A 26,342-nucleotide genomic window follows, 5' to 3' on the forward strand; every position below is an offset into this window, starting at 1 on the left:
CCAGAAGTTGACCTGGCCGAGCCAATCTCCTGACATGAACCCCATCGAAAACCTCTGGGCCATACTCGACCGGCAAGACAAGAAACAACCAAAAAACCAACTTCGAAGATCAATCTACTCCATGTTTTGTAGTAAGAGTGGGCGAAAATCCTGCAATCTAAAATTGACGAGATGATTCTCACGATGCCCCAAAGGATCAACTAACTCCATGAAGTGAAAGGAAGATCTACTAGATATTAATTAAATTATAAATATATCAATTCATGTGAATATGACTGAAAAATTTCATTTTTTCTGAAAAGGTGGAGTCTATTTACTTGTGACCATGCTGTGTAATTTAACCCAAATACTTTCACAAACAAAAAACATCTAAAGGAACTATAAAAAATTCTCAACTAGGTGGTTTGTTTCCAATTCTTCAAAATTTGCTCTAACCAATCATACTTAAACTATTTTCACAGTTGCTTCCAAAGCTGTGTTTCAATAGTAAATGATCAAATCACTTTGATGTGACATCATAAAAGGGTGGCAATCACGGCATGTAGCAAAAATAAGAAGAAAAAGACAAGGGAAATGCTTGAAAATCAAGAAATGGTAACATATACTTATAGGGTAACAGTTTCTTAGCAAATTTAAAGTTATTCTTTGGAATGGACAGAAAATCCTAAAAAAATTATCTACAAATGCCTTATTTACAGGTGAGACACCTTGGAGCTGCACCGAAATGAGAGTTTGAAAATTGCCACTTTTCTTGGTAAATTACACTAAACAAATTATACAGAAATGACAAAATCTTGGTTCTAAATTATTTTTTAGTTGAAATTTGTTGAAAAAAAATTATTATTTTTGCTTGAATTATAATATGCATCTGTTCAGGGTAGTTACAGGTCCAGACAGAATTAAAGGAAAATGTGGAATTTGAAAGCATTTTATTAGCATTGTAGCTCAAATTTTAGGGAGTTGAAATTGATCTTAAGATTTTTCGCAATAATTAGTTTTCTTCATGCTTCATATTTGTCGACATGGTCACAAAGTAAAAGCAATGTTGTACTGCAAAAACAATCAACACAGTAAAGATTGCATTAATTGAAATAAATATGTATTAACTCTTTTAGCATGGGATCCATCCCTGGGACCAACCTCATAACCATTTTGGGCTTGTTATAGTTTTTCATGCTATAACTTTTAAGTTAGTAAGCATATGTTAAGGAAATTTGGCAGATTATCAGTAAACATTACAATGCTTTTATATGCAAACTATCAATTTTTTATTAAGTCTTAAGGTTTGTTAAGCAATGTTTTTCTCATGCCTTTTTTAATTTTCACATGTTGCCTATCCAGCATGCAAAGTAATTTTTCATTTTAAGATTAAAAATACTTTTATGCATCAAAAAATTTTCAAATTTAACATGTGAAATCTATATAATGTCCAAATAGTTATCAAGTGTTTCTTAAGAAAAAAAACTTTATATTTTATCTATTATTTTCACTAACAAATCTCTGTGCAGGTTTGGTAGATTTGAATAATCTCATAACCACCATAAAATATTAGGAAATAAATATAAGTTATGCCTCTTTTGTTCTAGAATGACTACAAATTATAACACGGAAACATAAATGTTTAGACTAAATTGCTTAAATCTCATAACATTATACATTTATATATATTTATTATTTTACTATATTGACCTTTCACCTGTGCCTGGCTAACAACACAGAAGTTACAATGACGTGGTACATGTGCTCTCATGTTACCATATCAAATATTATAAAACTGACCTTTAGTCTTTACAAAGTGACATCTTGGCTGTGTTTTAGTAGACTAGTATTTTGTAAAATACAGTCACATCTCCATTATTATACATTATGTATGTATATAGATTATTACTATTTAGAAATAAGTTCTTAAACATTTTTTTCTTTAAACATAGAACAGTAAATAAAGAAATAAAGCAAACAATTATCTCTTCTAGTTACGACCATTGAATTTGTTGCTGCTTGACATAGGTTGCTAAGCCTTTTAAAAATTTTACATGTAGAGGATATGAAACAAAATAATTTCATTTAGGTTTTATATATACAGTTGAATAACCAAAACTCATAAATTACTATATCGATACCATAGAATTCCACTATAATTTATCAAGCTTAATAACTAATCTGTATTTCGGTCTAAAAAATATGGAATTTCGAACAGACTAAAGACACAACCTACCTCCTTGAAATCTTGATTTGAAAGAATAAGATGGCATCCTAACACATGAAAATGGCTGAGAAAGCCACTAAGTGGACATTCTGAGCTTTTGAATGGTTATTCACATGTCATATACTGAAGTAAGTGTATATAAGGGACTGTTTTCAAAAATGGAAAGAGGTGAGCAGGGCCACTGCATTTGATTCATTACATTAGTGATATATCAGCAAAGAGAAAAGACAAAAGGATCATATTTTATATTCTAGCTTGTCAATATCAGCAATTTGAGTTCCTAATTCGTACAAAACTACAGACATCACAAACATCTAATTTGAACCAGTGCTGCATTCAACATACCATGTGACACACAAAAATCAATGTTTAACTGTGTTTTTTTAATATTTACTTTTAAATTAACAAATTAAATAATGTATAATACTAAAGTTTGAATTGTAATCTACAGTTTGAAACCAAACTTACTGACATAAATTCATGAAATAGTAGTTCAATAAAATTTGAATATGAGTCAACAAATGCGATGACATGGCCTTTGACCCATGACCCATCTGGAGAGGGTTAAATAAAATTTGACAAAGTTACAGCAGTATATACATACTGACTCCCATACCTACTAAAACATGACAATTCATCAACCTATAAAACTGTCTTAAAAATTTGTGGCTCAAAAAAAAACTGAAAGTGATGAAAAAGAATCATTTGGCAAAAGCAATGGTGAAAAATATAAAAAACCAGAGAAAACCTTGTAGGTAACTAAAGCACAGTTTATTAAAAAACAATCATAAAAACCAGAATTAATGAAAAGATATGAAAGTTAAACAGGTATAATTACACCATCCTAAAATATTTTACAGCTATCTCACAAAACATCTTCAAGTACTCGTTTTCACTTTCTTCCACCAAGGCTTTGGGGACCTTAGAACAGCAGAAAAATTTTTTAAATGATAATAAATATAAACACAAATGAAACATGTTGATATAATATATGCATAGACTATGAGGTGTTTTTTAATATAGATCCTACATTTTGTATTTGTAATAACTCTGATGTATGACACGTAAATACAGCTGTGTTCGAAGGTTTTTTTTCACTAGACAGGAATTGGAAGTTAGTTCTAATCATTCAAAGGTTTGTCAAGTGGCATTCAAGCAATGTCAGTTTGTTAGTTTAATTTTCAACAGAAACCAACTGACAATGTTTGAATATTGATCACATATTAAATTCACTCATAAGGAAATTTCAATCTTTGATTTGTATAATTCCCATTGCTTAAAGAAGCTGTATTAAAAACATACACCATCAAAACATTTTATGTAGCAGCTACTGTGTACTGGAGCAGACAATTATGGTGAAGCACAGGGGGTATATTAATGTTACTGTTTCATTTTTTAGTTTATCTATTATTATGTTTATCAGGTATTTTAATTACTCAACAATTTTAAGTTAAAAAGACTATTAACCTGCTTGGGTTGGAACAATGACTGCTTAGGACAAATATAAATCAACACACAAATACTTTCACAAAAAAAAAAAACATTCTCAGCTCTACGGTTTGTTCCTAAGTCTTCAAAACTTCCCATTGAATACCTTTGTTCAATGCTACATGAGCTTCAGTTAGAGACTTTCCTACAATATCTTAACCCATTAACTGCAGATGACGGTTATTTCCGTCATTGAAGTTTTATGGCTCAGCTGCAAATGACGGAAATATCCGTCAGTTACACATATATAACTATAACTCTATGCAAATGACAATAATTACCGTTTTATTGTGATTGATGGCAACTCAGTTTTTATCTGTGAGTCAGAAAACGGCAACTGAGCTGCTCCTGCAGAAATTAATGGGTTAAACTAATGTTCAAACCACTTGAGGTAAAAGTTCTAATTCTTGCTATTACCAATCATATTTAAACTATTTTCATAGTGGTTTCCAAAGTAATGTTGTATCACAAAATGAGTTTGAATTAATGGAAATGAGTTTGTATTAAATAATACTTGACAAATTTACAGCAGTACATACATACTGACTACAATACCTACTGAAAATCAGATAATAAAAACCAGAATTAAAAAACATATGAAAGTCAAACAGGTATAATTACACCATCCTAAAATATTTTACAACTGTTTAACAAAACAGCTGCAAGTATTCCCTTTTACTGTCTCCCACCAAGGCTTTGGGGACCTTAAAATTCTATGGATGTGGGGTTATCCAGGCATCCTATGTCACCTGATTGAAACCCTGTGACTTTTCTCTGGGGTCAAAAATACACACACCTCTATGCTTTGAAAGGCTTCAAATCAAGTACAATGGAATAAATTGCTTTTCTCACAAGCATAAAATACATGTACATAAACAAAATACATCTTTTATCTATACTTAAAACATAAAAACATAATCACTGTTTTATATAGTGTATTTTTAAACTACACGTCAATGTTATATGTGAATAAGATTTTCAATTCAGTATAAACCAGTAGTTATGGTGACATCATCAGTAATTTGTGCAAATTAGAAATAACAAAGATTCAAACCCTCATTCAATAACATGTTGCAAATCTTTAAAGGTGAAAAACAAATCTTCACTACAATCTCAATATATGAATGGTACAAAATGTGGAATCATTTCACTGAACATGTGAGAGATTCAAGTACAGTGGATAACAGCGCATTGGCAAAAAAATGTGTTTTTTATGAAATCTTTGGATGTAATATCCTTCTCAACAGGTTCCCTGAAAGGTATGGATGTGGGTTATCCAGACCTCCTATGTTACCTGAGTGGAAACCTGTGACTTTTCTCTGGGGTTATCTGAAAATTACCAAAATATATTGCAACAGGCATTTAAAGATTTAGTAATTTTGAAGGTGTGTGGAATTTCCCAGAATATATTCACAGCATTATGTGCAATGGCATTTATAAAATTAGACAAACTATTTGAAATAGTATAAGAAAGTAAACAAGATGATGTGTGTTGAAAGTAATCACTCAGCAGAGCCCACTCAGTTTTTGAAGATAGTAGGTCTCTAGACTCAAGTCTATAACTCACTTCTTTTTTTTGTCATGAAACAATCTCTTTCATAACTACACATCTACTATAGCTTATCTGAGGATAGTGCACAAAGGAGAAACTAGTAGAAAAATATTTAGTTTAGAAGTTTAAAAATTTTGTGTCAAAAATACACACACCTGTTTGCTTTGTAAGGCTTCAAATCACATACAATGAAAAAAATCGTTTTTTTCTCACTAGAATGGAGTTAATCAAATAGAACAGATAAGATGGCATAAAACAAAACCCTTTTTCTAGGTAAACATTACAATACAAAACAGTAATTTCTAATCATCAAAAAGGATCAAGAGGAAAGTGGTTAGAGATATTTATGGTAAAATAAAAAGTAAAAATGATTATTAATGTGATAAATAATTTGATCATATTATAAATTTTTCTACTAAATAGTTCATTCATCCAACACATTCTTTGCTGAGTATTACATTTTGCATCAAATGAAAGTCTGAAAAATAGGAAATTAATTTTGAAATTTTTCAAATCCAACATTACACTCTTAACTTACAATACACACAAACATGTACAGAAAAGACAACCTTTGGATCTCTTTCTCCTCCAACAACAGCCTTAACAGCGCCATCTTTAAGCATAATTTGACGAACTGTTGAACTTTCGCTGTCAGCAATAAAGAGACACTGAAGCTTTTCCTCTTGTGCTATAGTGATTCCCGATGGCTGAGCAAATCCTGCTCGTTCAGGATAACTATTGTTACAGTTTACTTCTTCACCACTTCCAGCAAAACGTATACACGTTCCTTTCTGGTAGGAGCTACAGCATAAAATGCATTACCTAAAACCAGCATACACTACACATAACACAAAATTCAATAAACAACTTATTTAAAAGTTCCTATTAGACAGAATATATATACAATGAAGTAAGCAACATTTTTCATGTATGGGTGTTACTAGTATAGAAACTCCATGGATCTACTAAAAACAATTTTGGTGAAAAACAAATTTGGTGGGCTTGATATAAATTTTAAAATTTTGCAATTCTGTGTTTCAAAAAAATGTTTTTTTCAGGTAAAAATAGTTCATGAGGTACAACCACCAATGTTTACATATATATATATACTTAAATCTGAGATGAAAGTTTCTTCTATGAATACATTTAGGTAATAATAATTGTTTCTTTCACCTTTAACACAAAGAAGAGATCCATTATTTACAGGCTGAAACCAAAACCTACTTTGACTGAAATACACTGGTTGTTTGGAGTTTACAGCTAATAAATCTAGTTGACATACCTCCCTTTTAACCATTTTGCATTTTCAAGGAAAAGCATCCAAACTTGATGCATGCCTGCCATGGCAATAAAAAGAACATCTTTTACTTCTGAGCCTAGCAAAAACAATAACAAGAGCAAAAAAGATATTTTAATGGCTAATTATCTGTTGATTCTGAATTAAAAAAGCATTCCATTAAATAAGAGAAATTTTGCTACACATTAACACAAACATTTATTGTAATTTTTTTTAACTAATTCGATTAAAATATTCTGGCTTTAAAGAATGACCAAAGTATAATTAAAGCTGTTATGTTATTATGTTTTTGCTATAGGTTATTAATTACAAGTCAAAAGAAGTAGTTATCTCTTTATACAAATAACTAGTTAGGCTTTACTTGAAATACCGTGTGCAGTTTCAATCTCCTTATTTTTAAGAAAGGATAACACCTTACATGTACTAGAGAAGATTCAGATGAGGGTTACTAAGATGAAACTGGAGATAAAAGGGTTATCTTATAAGGATAGGTTATATTATTTTCCCCTTGTGAAAAGAAAGATTGCATTTACAAGATTATGCTGAGGATTGATGGGATAAAGAGCTTGGTTTTTTTTACTTCACCCCGAAGACAAAATGACACAAATTTAAGATTTGTAAAAAACAGTCTAGGCTCCAGTTAAGACAGTTATTTTTCTATCACGGTGATTAGTTTATGAAATGAGTTGCTGTCACCAGTGGTGGAGGCTAGTATCATATGGGAGTTTAAGAAGGGAGTAGGTAATTTCCTGAAGAAGATAGATTTAAATTTTTAGTTTTTCTCAATGGTAGGTTTACAGAGACAGCCTTGATGAAACAGACGATTCCTTGTTCTGTAATGTTATGTTACTTGTTTGGCAAGACATGTGGTATATTTGATTATACAATCAAAGCTGATTTTAGATTCTAAAGAAATAAGACAAGAAGTATGAAAAATTACTTAGACAAGTCCAAAAAAAATGAGGACTCATTTTCCTGTATTAGTCAGACATTTATAAGGCAAAAACATGCATAATATATCTAAAAAAAATTCATATGAAAACAAATATTCCAAAAATAGAAAACTAACATAGTAAAACCAAGTTTCACAAAACAGTTTAATGAAATAAGAACAATTTCTCAAAGTCTCAAAAAAATCTTTCATAAAACTGTTATAAAATTAATTCTCACATGACAGCTCTTGGTGTACTCAAAGCATTTCTCAGAAGGTTTGTGTGTGCCACTTATCAAAAACAGAATGCTTTCATATTTAAACATGCTGGTGTCATAGCATTTCTAAAGATGTGCTTCTACAATGGATAAATCTACACTAGATCACTTAACTTTTTAGTAGTGTTTGCAAAAGCTGTGGATAAAACATACAACTAACATAAAAATGTTAGACATTTAGTAGCAAACACAGATCCGTATAAAAATGTATAATATGATCACATATATGACATTAAAGGAAAATAGGGGACTTGTTGGTCCATCTAAGCCATCCTATCCCCTAAATTAAAGTAAATACTAAAAAATTAAAAGCTAACCCTTATACATTTCAAATATTTATCAAGCTTTCCCATAAACTCTCTTAAATTAACTGCATACACTAGATCTGAAAGCAAACTATTTCAAAGGCCAATCATCCTGTTAGAAAAATTAAGATGTTCTAGCAAAAGATGACTCTTATCCTGCCAAAATGTATATATTTGTGTCCTCTAGTTTTACCAATCTCACCATTAAATAAAAAAAAAAATTGCATTAAAACTATAAATTTCCTTAATAATCTTAAACACCTCAATCACATTCCCTCTAACTCCTCTATTTTCAAAAGAAAATAAATTCTTAACCTATTCTGGTATGACTACCTTTCATCCCAGGTATCATATTAGTAGCCCTCCTCTGAACTTTTTTCAACAATTCAATGTCTTTTCTAAGGTAAGGATCCCAAATCTGAACATAGTACTCCAAACGTGGTCTAACCAATGACCTGTAAAATGACACTATAACATCTTTAGACTTATATTCAATATTTCTGTAGATACAACCTAAAATCTTATTTGCTCTACCACTAGCAACGTTACATTGCTTGACTGGCATAAGAGACTAATCACCCAGAACACTAAGATTTTTTAAGTTTGGAGATGCCTTGAATGGATAATGAAATTTTTTTTATCATAAATGTACAATGTTTTGACAAGAATATGTCATCATCAGTTCCCAAAAACTGTATCTTTAACCAAATCTTCAATTAACCAAACCTGTAAACTGAAGAGCAATCTCATAAGCAGGGAAATAAAATGAATCTGTAATCTGAGTAAAGATATCAACATTACAGTTTTAAAAGCTCACAAACGCAACACTATTGTAATCATGAACAACACAAAATAAATTGACAAAATGAACAACATCCTTTCAGACAATAAGAAATTTAAACCCATCCCAAACAACCCAACAAACAAACATGAAAAACAACTGAACAAAAGCCTGTGACAAATGAAGATAACTTGATGACTGAAGATCATTATTTTTATGTAAGGAAAACTGACTCACACACACCACAACTCTATGGCATTACAAATCATACAAACAAGACTGTCCCATATGACTAAAACTATCCACTTGTGACTTGTTTAACTATAATCTTTGTAAATACATAACATGGGCCCCTCATACCTTACATAATATTTGCAGGTTCCGTTTTAAAGATGTCTTCTTCAGAAATGCATTAAACCAACTATACCCTAAAGCCTTAACAGCTAACTCTGAGATTGTGTCACTTTTCACCGAAGTTCCCCTTCAGTCTTTTACACCCCATTTGAATGCTCTTGGCAATATCTAATTTGCAAAGCTCTCCACCAACATCAATGCACCCTCTATCCATGTACTATATATAAGCACCTCATTCAGATAATCAGTTTTTTGAAACTTACGCCATTCCCAACACTAACATCGGCTCTTAGTCGGGGGAGGGGGAGGGGAGAGAGCAGGAGAATGTCAGTGGAGGTAAGTATTATTGGAAATACATTTTCAATTTAGGAAAAATGTTACCTTCCAAAACAAACTTACCATCTGCTGCCACTTTAGCTAGAATCCCACATTAAGAAGGTGGAGTGGCCAGTGAGGATATTATCTATACAGAAAGCATCTGCATAGAACCTGGATGTACCAAGATAAGAGTGGTACCCAAGTGGGGAAACTGCACTAGATCCCAAACAGGTATGCTCTTTACCCATAAATTAATATCAATATCAGGGATGGAATAGTACATGAATAATTATTATAGGCCAGCCCCAACCAGATAACCAAGTTTCCACAACTCGGTGTTGGAATTAAGGGGTCTACCATCCTATATCCCATGTTTGTGGCTAGGACAATTGGACTGCAACGTAACATATAGATATATTTTTGTTGGATCCTAACCTGTAGTCATAGAGTGATGTGTCCTGAACATCCAGAATTATAAAAAGATTAGATGCAACATTAAAGTGAACAAACTTTTTCTTCCACCAAAAGTAAACCAAAAGGCATCATCCCAGGCTCAGAATGATGGAATCACGCATGCCTTACTTAATCAAAGGAACAGAACTCACCCAGTTTGGAATTATGAACATTCATCCTTACATTCCAACCATGTGGGCAAGGAGCTTTCCACTTGCCTCCGGAATTATGGAGAGGACATGAAACACTGTGTTCAACCAAGAACCTAGGATGGGACCATTTCCCATTCAAAATTATGAGGTGATAGTAGACCTCCATCCATGAACAATATAAAATCAGACATTGTTCATAAGAAGGGCCATGCACACCCCAACCAGATAGCGTAGGATCAAATCTGAATCAGTATTATGAGTAGGCTCCGCAGAGGCTGGCACTGCTCTTACCAACATCTGGAAAATACATCCAGGAACCCGGGTAGGAGGGCCCCTAACTTTGCCTTCTTCTCCAAGAGTGGAGGAATGTACTCTAACACTCTGGAGGAAAAACCTCTGTCCACCACCCCAGCAACTAGAAACCAGGTGTGGTAAGGACTCCCTCGCTCCACTAGTAGAATCTGGGAGGGGGAGAGGGTAATATGCACTGGGGAGCCCTGAGGAACAGTGCAACAGGTGAACTGAGTTCCCTCAATTTTGAAAAGCAAACTGATCTTGATTTATTCAATCTGATAATTGGAAGGAATGGACAGGTTCCCCTTTCGCTTTACTCATAATTAGTTCATGAGTGGTGGTCCATGAAAATATGATAATACCATCCGAAATGCACTTAGATGGTCTTATGGAACACCTTATTTCTACAGAGCCTGTTGCAACCAGTAGTAAGGATAGTGAAATGGGTTGCTAGTGCAGAATTAGAATGATAAAAGCACACTTGTCTAGGCAACACTTGCCACAGAGTAGGATCCAGATAGAAAGTAAAGAAACCCTGAAAAGAAAAGAGAACATATGATGGAGAAAATTACTCACCCCTTGTTAAAATTTAGTGGATGTAGTCAAAACAGCCACAGGGGTAGTAAAAATCCTTCAGAAGAGGAAACTGCAAGATCATGCAAATAATGAGAGATGAAAGTATTGGGAGAAGTCCACATACTAGCCAGCACAATGTCTTCCAGAGAGCAATTCTAATGGGCAGCCATTGACATAGAAATGTGACAAATCTGGTAAGATGCGACTCCTGTAAAGATAGACCATAGTAGGCAATATGAATCAATTTTCGAAGCCACCTTATTAAGATAATGGGGGATAAGTCCCAGGAAACCAAAGGATCCCACTCCTAATACCCTGAAATGAGATAGTACGAGCCACATAACAGCCAAGGGCCCTGACAGGACATAACAAATGATCAGGGTCCAAGCGGTCGTAAATGTGAGAAATGGCTGGCAAGTGAATGGGTGAAAAGGATTTTTCTCCCTCTCTAGCTGCCAGAGACTTTAGAAGGAAGACCCTATCAGGGTAAAGCAAGACATAGGTGGAATGATAGAGTCCTATGTACATATATTGCAAATAATTCAGATTGATGACATCCACATGCCAACAACAACAACAAAAAATATACCTTAATTCGAAAGGTGATACAAAGAACAGGAGGTGAAAGACTTGAAGAGATGACAAGACAATGCATGTAAAACAACCTTAACATTCCAATTAGGCAATTGAAAAGGCCACTTGGGCCCAAAGACGCGAAAGGGCAGGTTAGATATCAGTGGAGAGTCAAAAACTAGTCAATAAGGATGCTTTATACAAGGCTTTGGTTGAAGTGAGTTGAATTTCTATTTTATACACCACTGACAATAAATGTGCCATTTTCTTTGATAAATCGCCATAGTTGTCTCAACAAAGATGGCCATAGAGGAAGTGTTAGAGGTGGACAAACTTGCAGATATTGAAGAAGAGGAAACCATGTTTGAGCTGGCCAAAATGGTGCTGCCAAAAGAACCTGACAAGCAGTGGAACAAACCACAGTTAGAATTCTGGGCAACAGACGTTTTGGGGGAAAGGCGTACAGATGAAAACCTATCGAGTCCTTACTAAATGCACCTATTGCTAGAGCTCAAGGATGAGGTACTGGGGACCTCAACAAACTGAGAGCAAATCCACTGAAAAACCTCGGGAATCTATTCTGAATATCAATAGATCGAGGTGCTGAAGCCAGCAGTCAGGCCACACAACAAGCAGTCACACCATGACTTCCAGTAGGAGCCAAAGAAAGTCTATAGGCCAACGACAATAAGGAAGAATGCAAATGTGCATAATCAATTCATGATTCATATGCCTCTGAAATGCCAATGAACATCAAGGGACGAAGAAAAGGAGCCTCACATACTTACAAATAAGCCAGGAAACCAAAGAAAGAGCAGAAGCTGACAATCTTACCAAAGTAGAAGTCAACAAAGGACCCAAATTGACATCAAATTGATGTGGGGAATGCTGAGAGGTTTCTGACAAAATTTGGAGGGATAATAAATATCTCAGAACCGTAGTGAGAGTCAGAAAAATCCGAGAAAAGTGTGATGTATTCAAAGTGATCATCGGGTCCAGTCTGGAACCCCAAATGTCCAAAAGAGGATCAAGTCTTTGGGAATCTAAATATATGTCCTCCTGGTGGTGGTAAGCCAAATCATGGTGTTCCAACAAATGTGGGGGACAAGGCAGAGCTATCCCATCATGTAATTGAGCAGTAAATCTCTCAGCATAAACAGCAATCAGTTGAAGGAGGAAAACTAAGTAGTCGCCTTCAGACCTTTCAGCCATCAAGGAAAGAGCAGATTCAAAGGCAACCAGGGAAAGCCCCCAAACCACACAAACCAGATTGGCTAACTGAAGAAATGGAGCAGGAGGCAGCTGATCCAAATTGACCTCATCATCAAATGCTGATCTAGTAAACAAAGGCACCAGAAAAAGTGAGGCTAAATTCTCCCCAGAATGTCCTTGATCATTGGCAAAAGCAGCCTCAGACCCCCCCCCCCCGAGAGACAGCCTCATATGAGAGTGATAAGTACAAACTAGAATGTATCGTTGGCACTGTGAAAATATAAAAGGCTTCGTAACTGTTTATGGTTGGTTCTCTGCTAGAAATGTTTGAGATAGAGTAAAAATAAACAGAATTATGAAAATATAACATTTTCCAACACTGAAAGTGTATTTCTGATAAATACCTAACTCCTCTCACATAATAGATTTCCCTGATTTATGCTGCCCTCTATATGCATAATTTTCGCTCACCACTAGACTTGAGGCTCCCACCTAACTTCACATGGTGTAGCTGCATTGTTACATGCAAAGAAGCATGCAACAACCCTCCACCAACACAAATGCAACACACCCTCCAAGCACAACTTACTCCTATATTGTACATCACACTCACCACTTTGAGATTACGCAAGAAAATGCACACTGGAAATGGCGAGAAAGGGTAGGAAGTGTGAGAAGGGATATTTTTTTGAAAATATATTCAGAGCCAGTACGGGGTTTGGGGAATGGTAACAGGCAAAAACGGATATTTAGATGAGGAGGATACAAGTGTAATCCACATGCCAGCCAGCACCATCTACTCCAATGGAAGCAGCCAGAGAAAAAGAGATGATGAATCAAACAAGAGGAAACTTGGAATATGTGATGAGAATCCCAGTCCAATAAAGTGTAAGCAAGACGGATGAGTTGACGGAGCCAACCTGTAAGTGTAATAGCAAAGATATCTCTGGTAGAAGAGTTCCAATGGATAAAAAGTCAAAAACATGAACACTGAAAATGAGCAGTGTGGGCAACATAACAATGAACAGCTTGAATGCGACAAAGAAGGCAATAGGGATCAAACCTCTATCTAATAATTAAGCTATGGACATAAGAAAAATAGGTGTAAAGCAGATCTTGGGAACTGTGGAAAAGGACTCAGGAAACATCAATAGCAAAAAAAAAAAAGAGAGTACAAAATAAGTCATAAGAGAAAGATGGTTTAAAGAACAAGAAGCTAAAGGTTCAGAAGAGCATGAAGCACAACACTGAGATTCCAGTTTGGAAAAACAACTGGTTGGGGAAAATGAAAAAGATAAAAATATCTAAACATGAGAGAAAGGGCAGGTGAGGAAAATATATGCCAAAAATGTGAAAAATGAAGAGTCAAATAGCACTGCCATATAGCCTACAATGGTAAAAATGGACAAACTACTGTTAAAGAGCTATGTGAAAAGTTTGAAAGGTGGGAATCAGTAGGTTTGGAAGGGGGAAAGTCATGACGCAAAAACCAATAGCAGAAAATACTCCATTAAGACCAGTAAAGATGTAAGAAGGAACAATAAACAGTATGAGAAATAAGGAAGGCTGCACACAAAGAGACTCCAAAGCACCTTGCAAGGGACTAAACAAAACTTATGTGTGTGAAGATTGAGTGTGGATATTGCAGGATGAGCAGGGGAGGAATCAGGAAAAAAGAAGCAGAAGCGGAAGAGATGATTGTAGTGAGCTTAAGAGCAGAAACCACAGTTGGGCTGGTCAGAACAGAGCAACTAGAAGGACTCAACATGGAGTGGATTGAATAAATGATAGTACATGAGGAGAAAAATGGATAGGAGGGTAGACATGCAGATAAATATCGGAACATTCCTGACTAAATGCATCCACAGCAAGAGCTGAATAAATGATGTGGAAAAGGGGACCAGAACAGAAGAAGTTTGGTAATTAGGTGTGTGGCAAATGCATCCAAAAGGGCAGTACCCAGCTGAGAACACAGCCATTGGAGCAACTGAGGATCAAGAGACAACTGTTTTGGGAGAATTTTGTCAGAACGAGAAAGACAAGATTCAGAGTACCCAGGTTGTGACAGGCAATTAGCTGAACTTGTCGAGATTGGGCACAAGAAAGGTGTTTGAATACAAAGCAAATGAGACTAGGCACCCCTTGACAAATGATATGTGCAAAACCCATCAAATTATTGAAAGGTATCACGACGAGGCACCTGCAGACTACTGGGAGAAAATGATCCAATGCTCAACAGCCAAGAGCTCCAAGATATTGATAGAAAAAATGACCTGATTACAGACTAATAATTACCTATCTCTTGAGCATCCAAGTATGCCCCCCTACCATCAGAGATGTGTGTCCATAAACAGGTAAAAATCTGGACGAGAAGGAGGCAGAGGAACACCAGCCGAGGTTTGTCACTATAAATCCACCAGATAAAGGTGACCTCTGGGGAGACAGAAAGGTATATGGTGGAGTCCAAGGGATCCCGAAGAGATTCCACGACCACAAGGGATGAGGGCTTCCATGTCAGCCCAAGTCCCCAAAAGAGAGAGAACCTCATGCACAGTGAGAAAAAGAGAAGAAGGCTGGGCTCTGTTGAGGTGGGAGATGAAAATACCCACAAATGGATAAAGTATTGAGTGTGAGTGAGATGTGACTTTTCCAGTTTGATAAGCCATCCCAAACATTCCACCTCTGATGAAGGAGATAGGTATGTTGTTGAGAGGCCTAGTGGGAAAGAGCCAAGAGAAGTCAGTCCTTCATGTAATGGTGAAACTGCAGTCCTAAGTCATGGATATGAGGAGCATAGACTAACTATGTGGCAGAAAACATATGGAGCTGATGCCAGGCCAAATGAGAGGGCATGGAATTAAAATCCCTGTACCTCATGAACAAATTAAAGGTAACGTCTAGACACTTGAGAAACAGGAATATGCATGTAAGCATACGAGATGTTGATCTTGGTCATCCAGAGACCTAGAGTGAATGACCATCATTGGTTGAGAAAAGACTCCATGGTGAAATGAGGGAGGTTGATGAAGTGATTGAGGCTGAGGAGATTGGTAACACAACGCCAATCTCCAGTCTCCTTGGAGGGTGACAAACAGATGAGAATAAAACCCCAGAGACAAAAGAGATAGATGTTTAATAGCAGCATTAGAAAGTTAGATTCAAAATTTAATTAATCTATTTTATTATCATTGTATACAAATAAAATTGTCATCAAAACATAGTTGATGAATCAAACTTTAATATTACATGTTTTAAGTCCTTAATTTTATAAGGAACTATTTAAAAAATTCCAAGTCTCTTTATAGTGTGAAAAATATGACAGGTCTAATTAGACAGGAGCAGCTTGTGGGTAATGAAATTCGATAGCGTAACGTGAGCTGCATGTTCCCCCCGAGTGATTTACAACTTATAATGGCACGGATAGCAGTTAGACATGATTCAAATGGCAATAAAACAATCAAATTTAAATATAAATAGATGTATAATGTCACGAACTTAGAGCTACTTAGCATAAACGAATGTAGTTTCAGGTTACAATTTGATGTCATACTAGAAAGAAAAGAAGGTTAATTTAGGTTTATTTCAATATTTTTTTGGCGGTTACAAGGTTGGTCGAATTGACCGATCCTGTTTTGAGATTAAAGTAGATAAAATAACATACAAACTATAAGGATTTAGTGAAAAAAAAACATTTGAAAATCATTTAGGAGGTTTTAAGGATTACCTAAAGGAAACTTGATGTTTTTGAGATAATGAAAAGTATTTTTAATTTTAACATGAAAATTACTTTACACACAGACTATTCCAAACTAATACTCAATATATTCATTGACAAATCTTTATTTTATTTTATTAAAAATACTTCACTAAGAAATATTACTTTTTGTATGTGAAAGACTTGTAATATTAATTGAAAGACTGCCAAATTTCATGAAGATTTACCCAATATATTGAGTTATAAGTATTAATTTATAAGGACTTTAAATGAGTACAAAAGGTCACACGACTCAGTCAAATTGACCGACCCCGTGTCGGAAGAGTTAAATAAAAATTATTCAATGCAGTACTATCATTAGTATATAAACGTATGCTTAACTTTCATCAACAAACAGCAAAAAATAAGAAGACACAGGTAAATACCATATTTCTTGTCTTTTATGTATATTCTATATTTATTATCATAAAAGTAACTAAAATGTAAAAATTAGAAATTTATTAGGTTAGATTAGGTAATATGATGAAAAATAATAATAATTCTTCAAGAGGTATGCTCGCAAGCAACTTGTGTGTTATGTAATTCAATATGGTAACTTGAGTTGCATGTTTCTCGAGTGATTTACGACTTGTGTGTCAGGATTATTAGTTAAACACAGTTTAAAGGACAATAAAATAATACAATTTAAGTATAAAGAGATGTATACTGTTATGAGCTTTAAGCTATTTGGATAAACAATTCCAGTTTCCTGTTACAATTTGCTGTCATTCTAGAAGAAAAAAAAAAAGAGAAATTTAGGTTTATTTAAAAATTGTTTATGGTGGTTGCAATGTCAGTCAAATTGATTGACCCTGCATAGAGTTATGGACGAGAAATTAACAGATAAAGTATAGTTTTACTGAACAAAAACATTTGATATTTATTTAAGAGATTTTATAAATTAAGTAAATGAAATATGACACATTTCAGATGAAGAAAAGTTTTTTCATCTAAACAAGAAAATCACTTTGCACTGAATCAGTCAACAAGTTAACTTCATAATTCACAGATAAACTTTTAATAAAAATACTTATTTAAAAAATATGTGAGCAAAGACTTCTAATATTTACTGAAAGCATGCTAAATTTCATGAAGAAACACAAAACATATTATAAGTTATAGTATGGAAACTCTAATCGCCACTTTGGGGTTATCATGTTGGTCAAATTGACCGAGCCCGCAGCAAGAAGGTTAAGAGAAGTATGTGTGTCAAGAATAAACATCAACTTAGCATGAAATGTGTTCTGCTGCAAATCATTCTCATTGCACAAAAATATATCATTCACTTATGTTGGGTGATGTATATATATATCTTTATATTTGATTTTAACTTTTTTGCTACTGACTTGATGGATTACACCAACCACGTGACCCCCAAAGTGACCAGTTTCCATACTACAATTTTAACAAGTAAATTTTTTAAGCTTTTAATAAACATTACAAGTCCTACAATGAAAATATATTTCCAACAGGTACTTAGCTATTCTCGTTCAGTGCTGCCCTCTATTTGCAAAAATGTTCTTGCATGCCACAAGACTTTCACTCTTATGCACCCCTCGATTCACATGTTCAACTGATTCTCGCATGCAAATTATCATACGACAAACCTCCACCAACAGCAGTGCCACACAACAATGTGACTTGTGACTCTCTCTATGCTATTCTAACTAACGATCACTTTGAGTTTAAGCAGAAACAGAAGCACCAGTTGAAAGTCGGGAGGAGTAAGTACCTGTCAGGAATACATTTTCAGTATAGGAAAATTATAACTTCGGACAAGGTACCTTACTTCTGCTCACATACACAAATAGAATTCCACATTCAATAGGTGGAGGGAAAGGTGCAAGAGAGAAAGTAGAAGCATCCTTCAAAAGCGTCTGAGGGACATTCTAATGAGGGAACCTTCTAATAAGAGGATTACATGTAGGAAACCACACCACTTCCATACCAGGTATACTCTTCGCCAGATGTGGGAAAGCTGTTACAGGTCTGGGTGAAAAATTGACAAGCACATTCCAGTGGAAGAGAAAACAGTTGGACAGTGATCCTAACCACAATATATTATGATGCCAATCTTCCTGATGAACAGAACGTGGGTAAAATAAGGGATGTGCTCCAAGGCATGGAATGGCTAGGGTGCAACGTACAGTACACGGTAAGTCAATTGCATCCAAAACTCGACTACTGGGAAACAACATCAATGCAGGGATAAGACAAGCACCATACTGTCAGTAAGTTAACTACAATCCAAAACTCTGCAGCCAGTAACTGACATCCATGCAGGGATAGGAAAGAGAATCAAAACATCTTCATTTCAAGTTCAGCTGACCTGAGGGAAAAATCACACCACTGATTTGTGGACATGGCATATGTGAACAGAGTAAAATAAAGTACATATATATATATATATCACTCAAATCAAACAAACTGGAACCACCTGAAATGCACAAACATCCTCAGCATAAAGACATCAAGTGGTAGTGCAAGAGGAAGAATTGTAGCAACCAACAAGTGCACCCACCGTGACCCACAACATTCGGATAATGCACTTGAGGCAAATTGAGTAAAGGACCAGGGACACCCTGAACACGTGAGAGGACTTATGTTGATTGGTTCAACTCTATGTCCAAAACTCAACTGCCGTGAACCGACATCCATGCAGGGGTAAGATGAATGATCCCGATTACACTACACTGTGAATACATGATGCTGATTGGTTAAGTTTTAAATCACAAACTCAACCACCAGGAACTGACTTCTAGGCAGGGGAAGGATGAGGGATCTCAATCATTATGACGGTGCACTCCAAACATAAACCTTGTGATGAAGAGCGACAGAATGAGAAAAACAAAAGCTATAAACTGGATCCATTCCTGTCTCAATACGACAGCCAGGGTGAGTGAATAATGAAATGGAGACCAAAAACAAAACAGGTAATTTGGAATCTAGAAAGGAATCATACACTTCTCGTGATGGAGTACCCTACAGGAGGCAGAGTCACCGAAAATTGGAGGACTGAGAGGCCACTCCTTGGGAGAAAGTGTAATGGGACTGGAAAGGCAATCTGCAATGAGAACGAAAGCAACTGAAACATATCACACCAAGAGACACATGTCAAGTATGTGGGTTCAAAAAGGAAGACTCACTGTCTACCACAAAGGGAACAATAACAATTGCCCAATTGGCAAATGAAATAAGCTACCACCATTGAATAGTTGGAAGGAAAAATGATTCGTCAAATCCACAAAAGAGGAAGAAATGAACTAAAGCATATTGGACTGCCAGAAGTGCCATTGTGTTAACATGGTAAGACCCTTCATCCATAGACCATTGTCTTTAAGTCTCCTGCTGATTGACTCATGCCTCCTTTCTTTGGGGATGAGCATCAGGGAAGAGGAACAAATCCAGACAACGTGGGGGATATGTTCAACCACCAATGCATATAGATAAAAAAAGGAAAGAGGAAAGTTAAGAAGAGAATCCAAAGGAACCCTAGCAAGAGACCATGGGTCGTGCAGCATCTCCTGAAAAAATCGCAAGTGTGCCAGACCCAAAGGGAGAAGTGGTACCATAGAAGCCACATCAGATGCACTTGAGGAGGAGAATGGATAGTCCCAACCATTGTGGGTGTTTAAAAAGACACTCCCCAAATAGCCAAGATTGTTAGGTAGATAACAGGAAAAACTTATCCAACTGGAAAATCCAACCACCTGAGCTGCTTGTGTGAGGAGCAGATACGTTATGATCACCCCCAATCAGAAGGAGCTAACCGAAGCCAAACATCCAAGTAGTGACGTTAGTAAAATCCCCCAAAATGAGAAAGTTGGGTAAAATGCAGACCACCTAACAAAAGACACACAGAACCGAAACAAGTTCAAAGGGCAAGGCACAAAACTGGTACCAAATCATATGGTGAAAAAAAAAAACGTGTACCAAGGGCATTTTCAGTCCTGCAGAAATTGCCCACCTGGTTGTTATCAGAGACTACATGTCAAAACAGGGAAGAATCAATTATACAGGTGACACAGATACTAAGTACATAGAATCATGAAGAAAATATGCCCAATGGTAAGCTATGGCAAACTGAATCAAAAGCTGAGGAGTGTGAGGCATGCAAGCACCCTCACCCAAAAGAGAGACAAACATGTTCATCATGAAACAATGTCTGGAGAAGGAGAGGAAAATTATACTTTGAAACATGTCTAAAAAAGGCTGAGGTAGGCCTACCAGATATTGCAGTAGAGGCCCAAGAAGGTGGATGAAAACAGACAAAATCGAGGTCATCCTAAGCAGATTCTGCAGTTTTAGGAGGAAGGAGAGCAATATTGGGAAAAGGTAGGGCATAACCCCAGCCCCCAGGGATCCTCCCAAACTAAATTAATTGTTAGAAGTATAAATGATAAAAAATTGCGAAAATGAAATAGTCGATATAATGTAAATTTAAGTGTGTAGTGAAATAAACATATGTACAATATGTTAAGTCCTGAAGGAAACAAGATATTTAATCTAATTATCAATTTACCCATATCATGAATTACAGTTAAATTGAAAATAACACACTTGTTAAGCCTAATCGAACTGTTCAGGACAAAGTATGTCACTTACTGTATTTCACTTTTTACCCCAAAATTTGATGTTAAAATCCGCTTGCATCCTATACACCGAAGGTATGAATAACTGATATGATAATATACACAAACCATGTGTAAATATATTTAAAAAGGCATGCACAGTTTAGTTCAATTGAATGTGTTATTTATAACAATAGTAGTTTTTTCTTTTAAAAAAATAACTATTTATAATGCTCCCAAAATAATAAAAAATACATTACAGTGAAAGTAATGAAGATTTTGTAGGTTTTGAACCAAACTAAATAACAGTAAACCTTTTTTTGATTTATGGTATTTTCTTATTTTGATGTTTTAAGCTCTTTTGTGTTTAGAATAATAAATACTAAATAATAAAAATAAATAATGAAAAAAGTGTCAAATTGAATTTTTGTTCAATAAAAATCTTTCAAAGGCGACTGTAGTTTTTTTTCCCCCAAAACTTTATCTTCAAAATAAAGGTGCATCTTATATTCCAAACAATACGGTAGATCTAATTTAAAAACCCTAACCTAACAATAATACATACAATATTGGAAGAAGTTTGTGCTGAGCCAGGTTCCAGGGGTCCATACAATCAAAGTTAATATGAGGAATTATAAAAGATAATAACTGAAATGAAATAGATATTATATTATAAAATTAAGTTAGTGTGTATTGACAATAGCATACATGTAAGATGTGATGTTTTAAAGAAAAAAACAATATAGTTAACTTAATTTACAATATACCAGTAAGATGAATTACAGGTAATCCTAAAATAACAAAGACCCTTGTTAAGCCTAATCTAATGTTATAAGACAAAGGATACAACTAAGCACTAATTTGAAACCTGAACTTGACTACGAGCCTTGACTATTCTAAATACATTTATGTTATTGAACCCAAATCTACTTGATGGTAAGCTAAGGCAAATTGAATCAGAGCCTGTAGAGGGTGAGACATGCACATACCTTCATCCAAAGGAGAGTCAAAAATGAACCCAAATAACTAGATAATAATATTATTAACATTAAAAATATTCAAAAACAATAACAGTATAACGCCTTATCTTTCCAAAGTCGGCAGTCCATATATCAAAATGTGTGGGCCCCAAACTTAAATTGAGTCCTGACAAAGAACAGCTCATTGGACGATCAATTTCCTGATGATGTAAAGCCGATAATTTCCCAGATGAGGACCACCACCTCAAGCCTGCATAAATGTGCTGATAGATGATATAACCTCTGAAGTGGTAACTGAGAATTTTGAATTCACAATTCAAAATGAATAACCAAACACAACTGTGTTGGCAGAAATAAATAAAAAAGTAGAATAAAATTTGTAATGAATTATTAAGCTCCATAACTGGGTAGAAATATAAAATAATTCCACTTCAGAATAAATTACAAATATCACTTTGTATACTAAATAGCAAACTTGTTGAGAGAAATTGATATGAAGATACAAAAAAAAACTTGAAGAGAGCACAAACTAATTGTCTGAACATGAGCACTGCAAAATGAGAAGTGATAGATAGAATAGCATGGAGGCAGCCCCATGACTCACGTGGGTATGTGGCACTACTATTGGTGGAGGTTTGTCACATGAAAATTTGCATGCAAGAATCAGTTAAACCATGTGAATCCAGGGGTGTGTATATATGAGTGAAAGGGTTATGGTATGCAAAAAATTGTTTGCAAATAGAAAGCAGCACTGAACAAGAATAGAAATATACATGTGAACAGAAATAAGGTACCTTGTCAGAAGTTTCAATTAAGTACTTTTACTAAAAAATGTTCTGTGAATATATGGTGTCAATGTTGCATAAACCTTAAAATTTCCTAAATAAATATCAAACGTTTTTTTTTTTCAGAAAAATTTTATATTTTATCTGTTCTTTTCTGTACCCTAACTCTACAGAACGTTAAGTCAATTTGACCACCTTTGTAGCCCCATAAAATTTTAAAGGTTGAAAAATGTGAAATAAAGTGAGTAGTACTGTTCTGTCCTTCTAGTATTGACCACAGAGTTCCAAGGTACTTCCCTTGAGAGCTTCTACTTCTGATCTATTCACATCTATTTCCTATGTTTATCTTTCTGTTAACTGCTGAAGCAGAAACATGTCGATCATAAAGCAGTGAATCAAGGCTCCTGCTAGTATACTGTTTACACGACACAGTAATACAACACCATTGGTAGCAAATAAGCTTTTGTGTCGTAATTAGTAGAACTCTTTCACAAAGTTTATTATAATCTCAGCTAAGAGAACATAGTGGGAGAGAATTTATTGGTTTGTTTATAGTACAGTGATTTCAACAAAAATTGTCTAAACTAATAAAAGTGTAAGAAAATGTTTATGATATAGCTCTGTACAAAGTACAGACCAATCCAATAAATCTGGCAGGTTTTTAGATCTTCATTATCCTCCTCAAGTGGTCAGAATTTAGCAATATAGGTGTACAAAAAGTTTAACTGATCATGAACATCTATATATAGAATTTACTTAGAAATTCTTAATTTTTAGCAATTTTTTGTAAAAGATAACACAATAAATAAAAAATACAGACAAAAACAATAATTTTTAGTACTTATGATGTTACAAAACTGATTTGTACTTGCACTTTGTACTTGCTAAGCCTCGCTGTAACCCTCATTTATTCCTTCAAGTGAATGGGAAAGACAAATTAACTTTTGTAGAATTCAAAGGTACATTTTTGAAAACCAAAAAATTATAAAATTATTATACTAGTATACATAAGGTTACTTTAATTTATCTGGCTTTCAAACTAAACTTACTCAGCAGACTTCAAAATTTCCAGTAATATATAAATTTTACCTTCAAGCCAATTACAAATGACTGTCAGATGTAGGTAGCTTGGAATGTGCTCTTTCTATTGGTTATAATCATATACTTAAAAGAAGTAGGCTTATGTAGACAAGAGGTTTTATAAGAATAGAGTACTGGGCAAGGCTACTCTTGTAGGTTTGCAAAATATATTAATATTTCAGCAAATCAAAAAAGTGGAAGGTTCTTATTTTGTGTTCTAGCTTGTAAACGCCTGAAGTTTGATTTTCTAATTTGCTAATCACAGTAGACATAGTATGGTAAGCATAATGAAATATCAACTGAGCAATAAGACAAGAAGACATATGAGACACAGAAAAGCATATTTGGCATTTTGAAAAAAGAAATTAAAACATGCATAATAACAAAATTTGAATCATAAACTATGTTTTGATGCCAATTTTACTGACAATGATAATAAAGTTCTTTAAATTTTGATCTGTTTGTTGAAAGAGGGTTAATAAAACTACAAAAAAAATTGTACTTTACCTATACTACATCCAAGACACAAGTCCCAGGGAGAACTGATTGGCTGCTGCTTATTTTGCTTTCCACCAACCTTATCGGTTCCTTGATAGCCAGTTCCAGCAATAGTTGTAACCACTCTCAATGAAATGTTAATCTATGAATGAACAAAACAATAGACTTCTAAAATTTTAAAAGTAATATTCTACAATATTTTCAATAATTATTTTTCTTTAACATAATTTGTTATCAACTACTATGGACTACTTAAACTAACCTCTGAACTATAAAATTTTTTTTTTGTCAGGAAATTTCAAAATAATGCTTCTTATTTCCAAAGCATGAAATCGTTTACAAGTACATACATACTTGAACTTATGAGTCTGGCTGGACAATGAGACAAAAGATTCTCTGAAATGGTACTTATTTATGCAGTGAACACTTTAAAAGTTATAGATTAAGCATTATAACTGGCAAAGCTATAGAAGCCAAAGGGCCTAACATTTCTGATAAAACATCTATAATTTATGGGAATAAAATGTTAACTTTGTAAAACCTTCCTTTATAACTTAAAATATATAAAATAAAATTAATACAGTTATTAAGTTATTAGCTCAAACCTCTCGAATAAGGTGATTCTCGGTGTCAGCAACATATACGATGCTTGGATTTTTCCACACAATACCTTGAGGTGATCTAAATTTGGCCTGAAGAAAATTACCATCTTTGTATCCTGGCTCTTTTCCTCCAATCACATGCTATTACAACAAAAAATGTGAGTTGGTAAAAAGTATTGTAAACCAGCAGAGACAGTCATTAGTGTGATGAATAATATAAGATTGTTTTCATGGTCTGGTCCTAGTAATCTTGTTATAGCCAATCATGTACAAACACTATGCTCATTTTAGTTGTTCTTTCTAACACAAGACATTATCAAAGCTGTGAGCTGCACATGTGTAATGTTACTGTCAAACAAAAGTAAAAAATTGGTTTCTATTTTTTGTTATATTGAAGTTCCCTTGTAAAAAGCATAAATGATTCAACAATATCATAAGTCATGTAATCAAACTTTTTTTTTTATGTATATGATGTATATATTTGTGTGATATCATTAAAGATTCAAATATCTCAAGGATCCCAAATTAAAAGAAATATCTAAGAAAGACCACCAAAATACAATACAATAGAAGTTTCTGTCCATTGAAAGCTTTGTATTTTTGTTAATTATGTAATATGATACATACATATTTGTAATATGTAGTTGCAAGCTTCTTCACACACTCAGATATATAATTGAACAAAACAAGCCCAAACAAAAAAACAAAACTAAATTAAAGATGCTGCATAAATTAAAAGGATCCCCAGAGTACAGGCTATAATTTGGGATATAAAATGTGCCCTGAGTTTTGGAGGAGACTGCGGAAGTAGGGCCCACATTGCGGTGGGGATGCAGCATCTATCAGTCTTAACCTCGTTGCGCCAGTCTCACATGAAGAAATTCATAAAAACTCATATAAAAATCATCAAAAGAAATACAAGTTAGGAGAGCAAGATATGGGTGCTCAAGGCCAGAATGTCCCACATCTATATCACCCTTCACTGCCTGTAGACAGTTGTGGAAAGGCACATTTTATACCCCACATTATAGCCTGTACCCTGGGGATCCTTTTAATTTATGCAGCATTTTCAATTTAATTTTGTTTGGGCTTGTTTTGTTCATTTAAATGTCATTTATCACAGGTTTGGATTTGCTTTTTAACAGTCCTTCCTTTTGATTTTACTCTGCTTGACTATTTAACCCGATGACCACCAGCTACTCACTTTCTTAGTAGCCAACGCAAGTCTTGCTATATCTCATTCCAACAATCAAACTAGTAGATGAAATTGTTTGAAACTTCCTAAGAATTTTCATAAATGCA

General features: G+C 34.5%; 1 protein-coding gene across 1 annotated transcript in view; it reads right to left on the reverse strand.

Annotated features, from left to right (window-relative positions):
• Nucleotides 1-26,342, reverse strand: part of LOC106459898 (NHL repeat-containing protein 2-like) — an 81,156-nt gene that overhangs the window by 28,890 nt on the left and 25,924 nt on the right. Inside the window, exons 4-7 of the mRNA XM_022386476.1 lie at nt 25,044-25,181; nt 24,448-24,580; nt 6,529-6,622; nt 5,816-6,047 (exon numbers count right to left, since the gene is read on the reverse strand). Of these exons, the coding sequence (XP_022242184.1) occupies nt 5,816-6,047; nt 6,529-6,622; nt 24,448-24,580; nt 25,044-25,181 (597 nt within the window). The remainder of the gene's footprint in view (nt 1-5,815; nt 6,048-6,528; nt 6,623-24,447; nt 24,581-25,043; nt 25,182-26,342) is intronic.

This window comes from Limulus polyphemus, unplaced genomic scaffold (genome assembly GCF_000517525.1).
Source record: "Limulus polyphemus unplaced genomic scaffold, Limulus_polyphemus-2.1.2 Scaffold678, whole genome shotgun sequence".
In the NCBI taxonomy this organism is placed as follows: domain Eukaryota; kingdom Metazoa; phylum Arthropoda; class Merostomata; order Xiphosura; family Limulidae; genus Limulus; species Limulus polyphemus.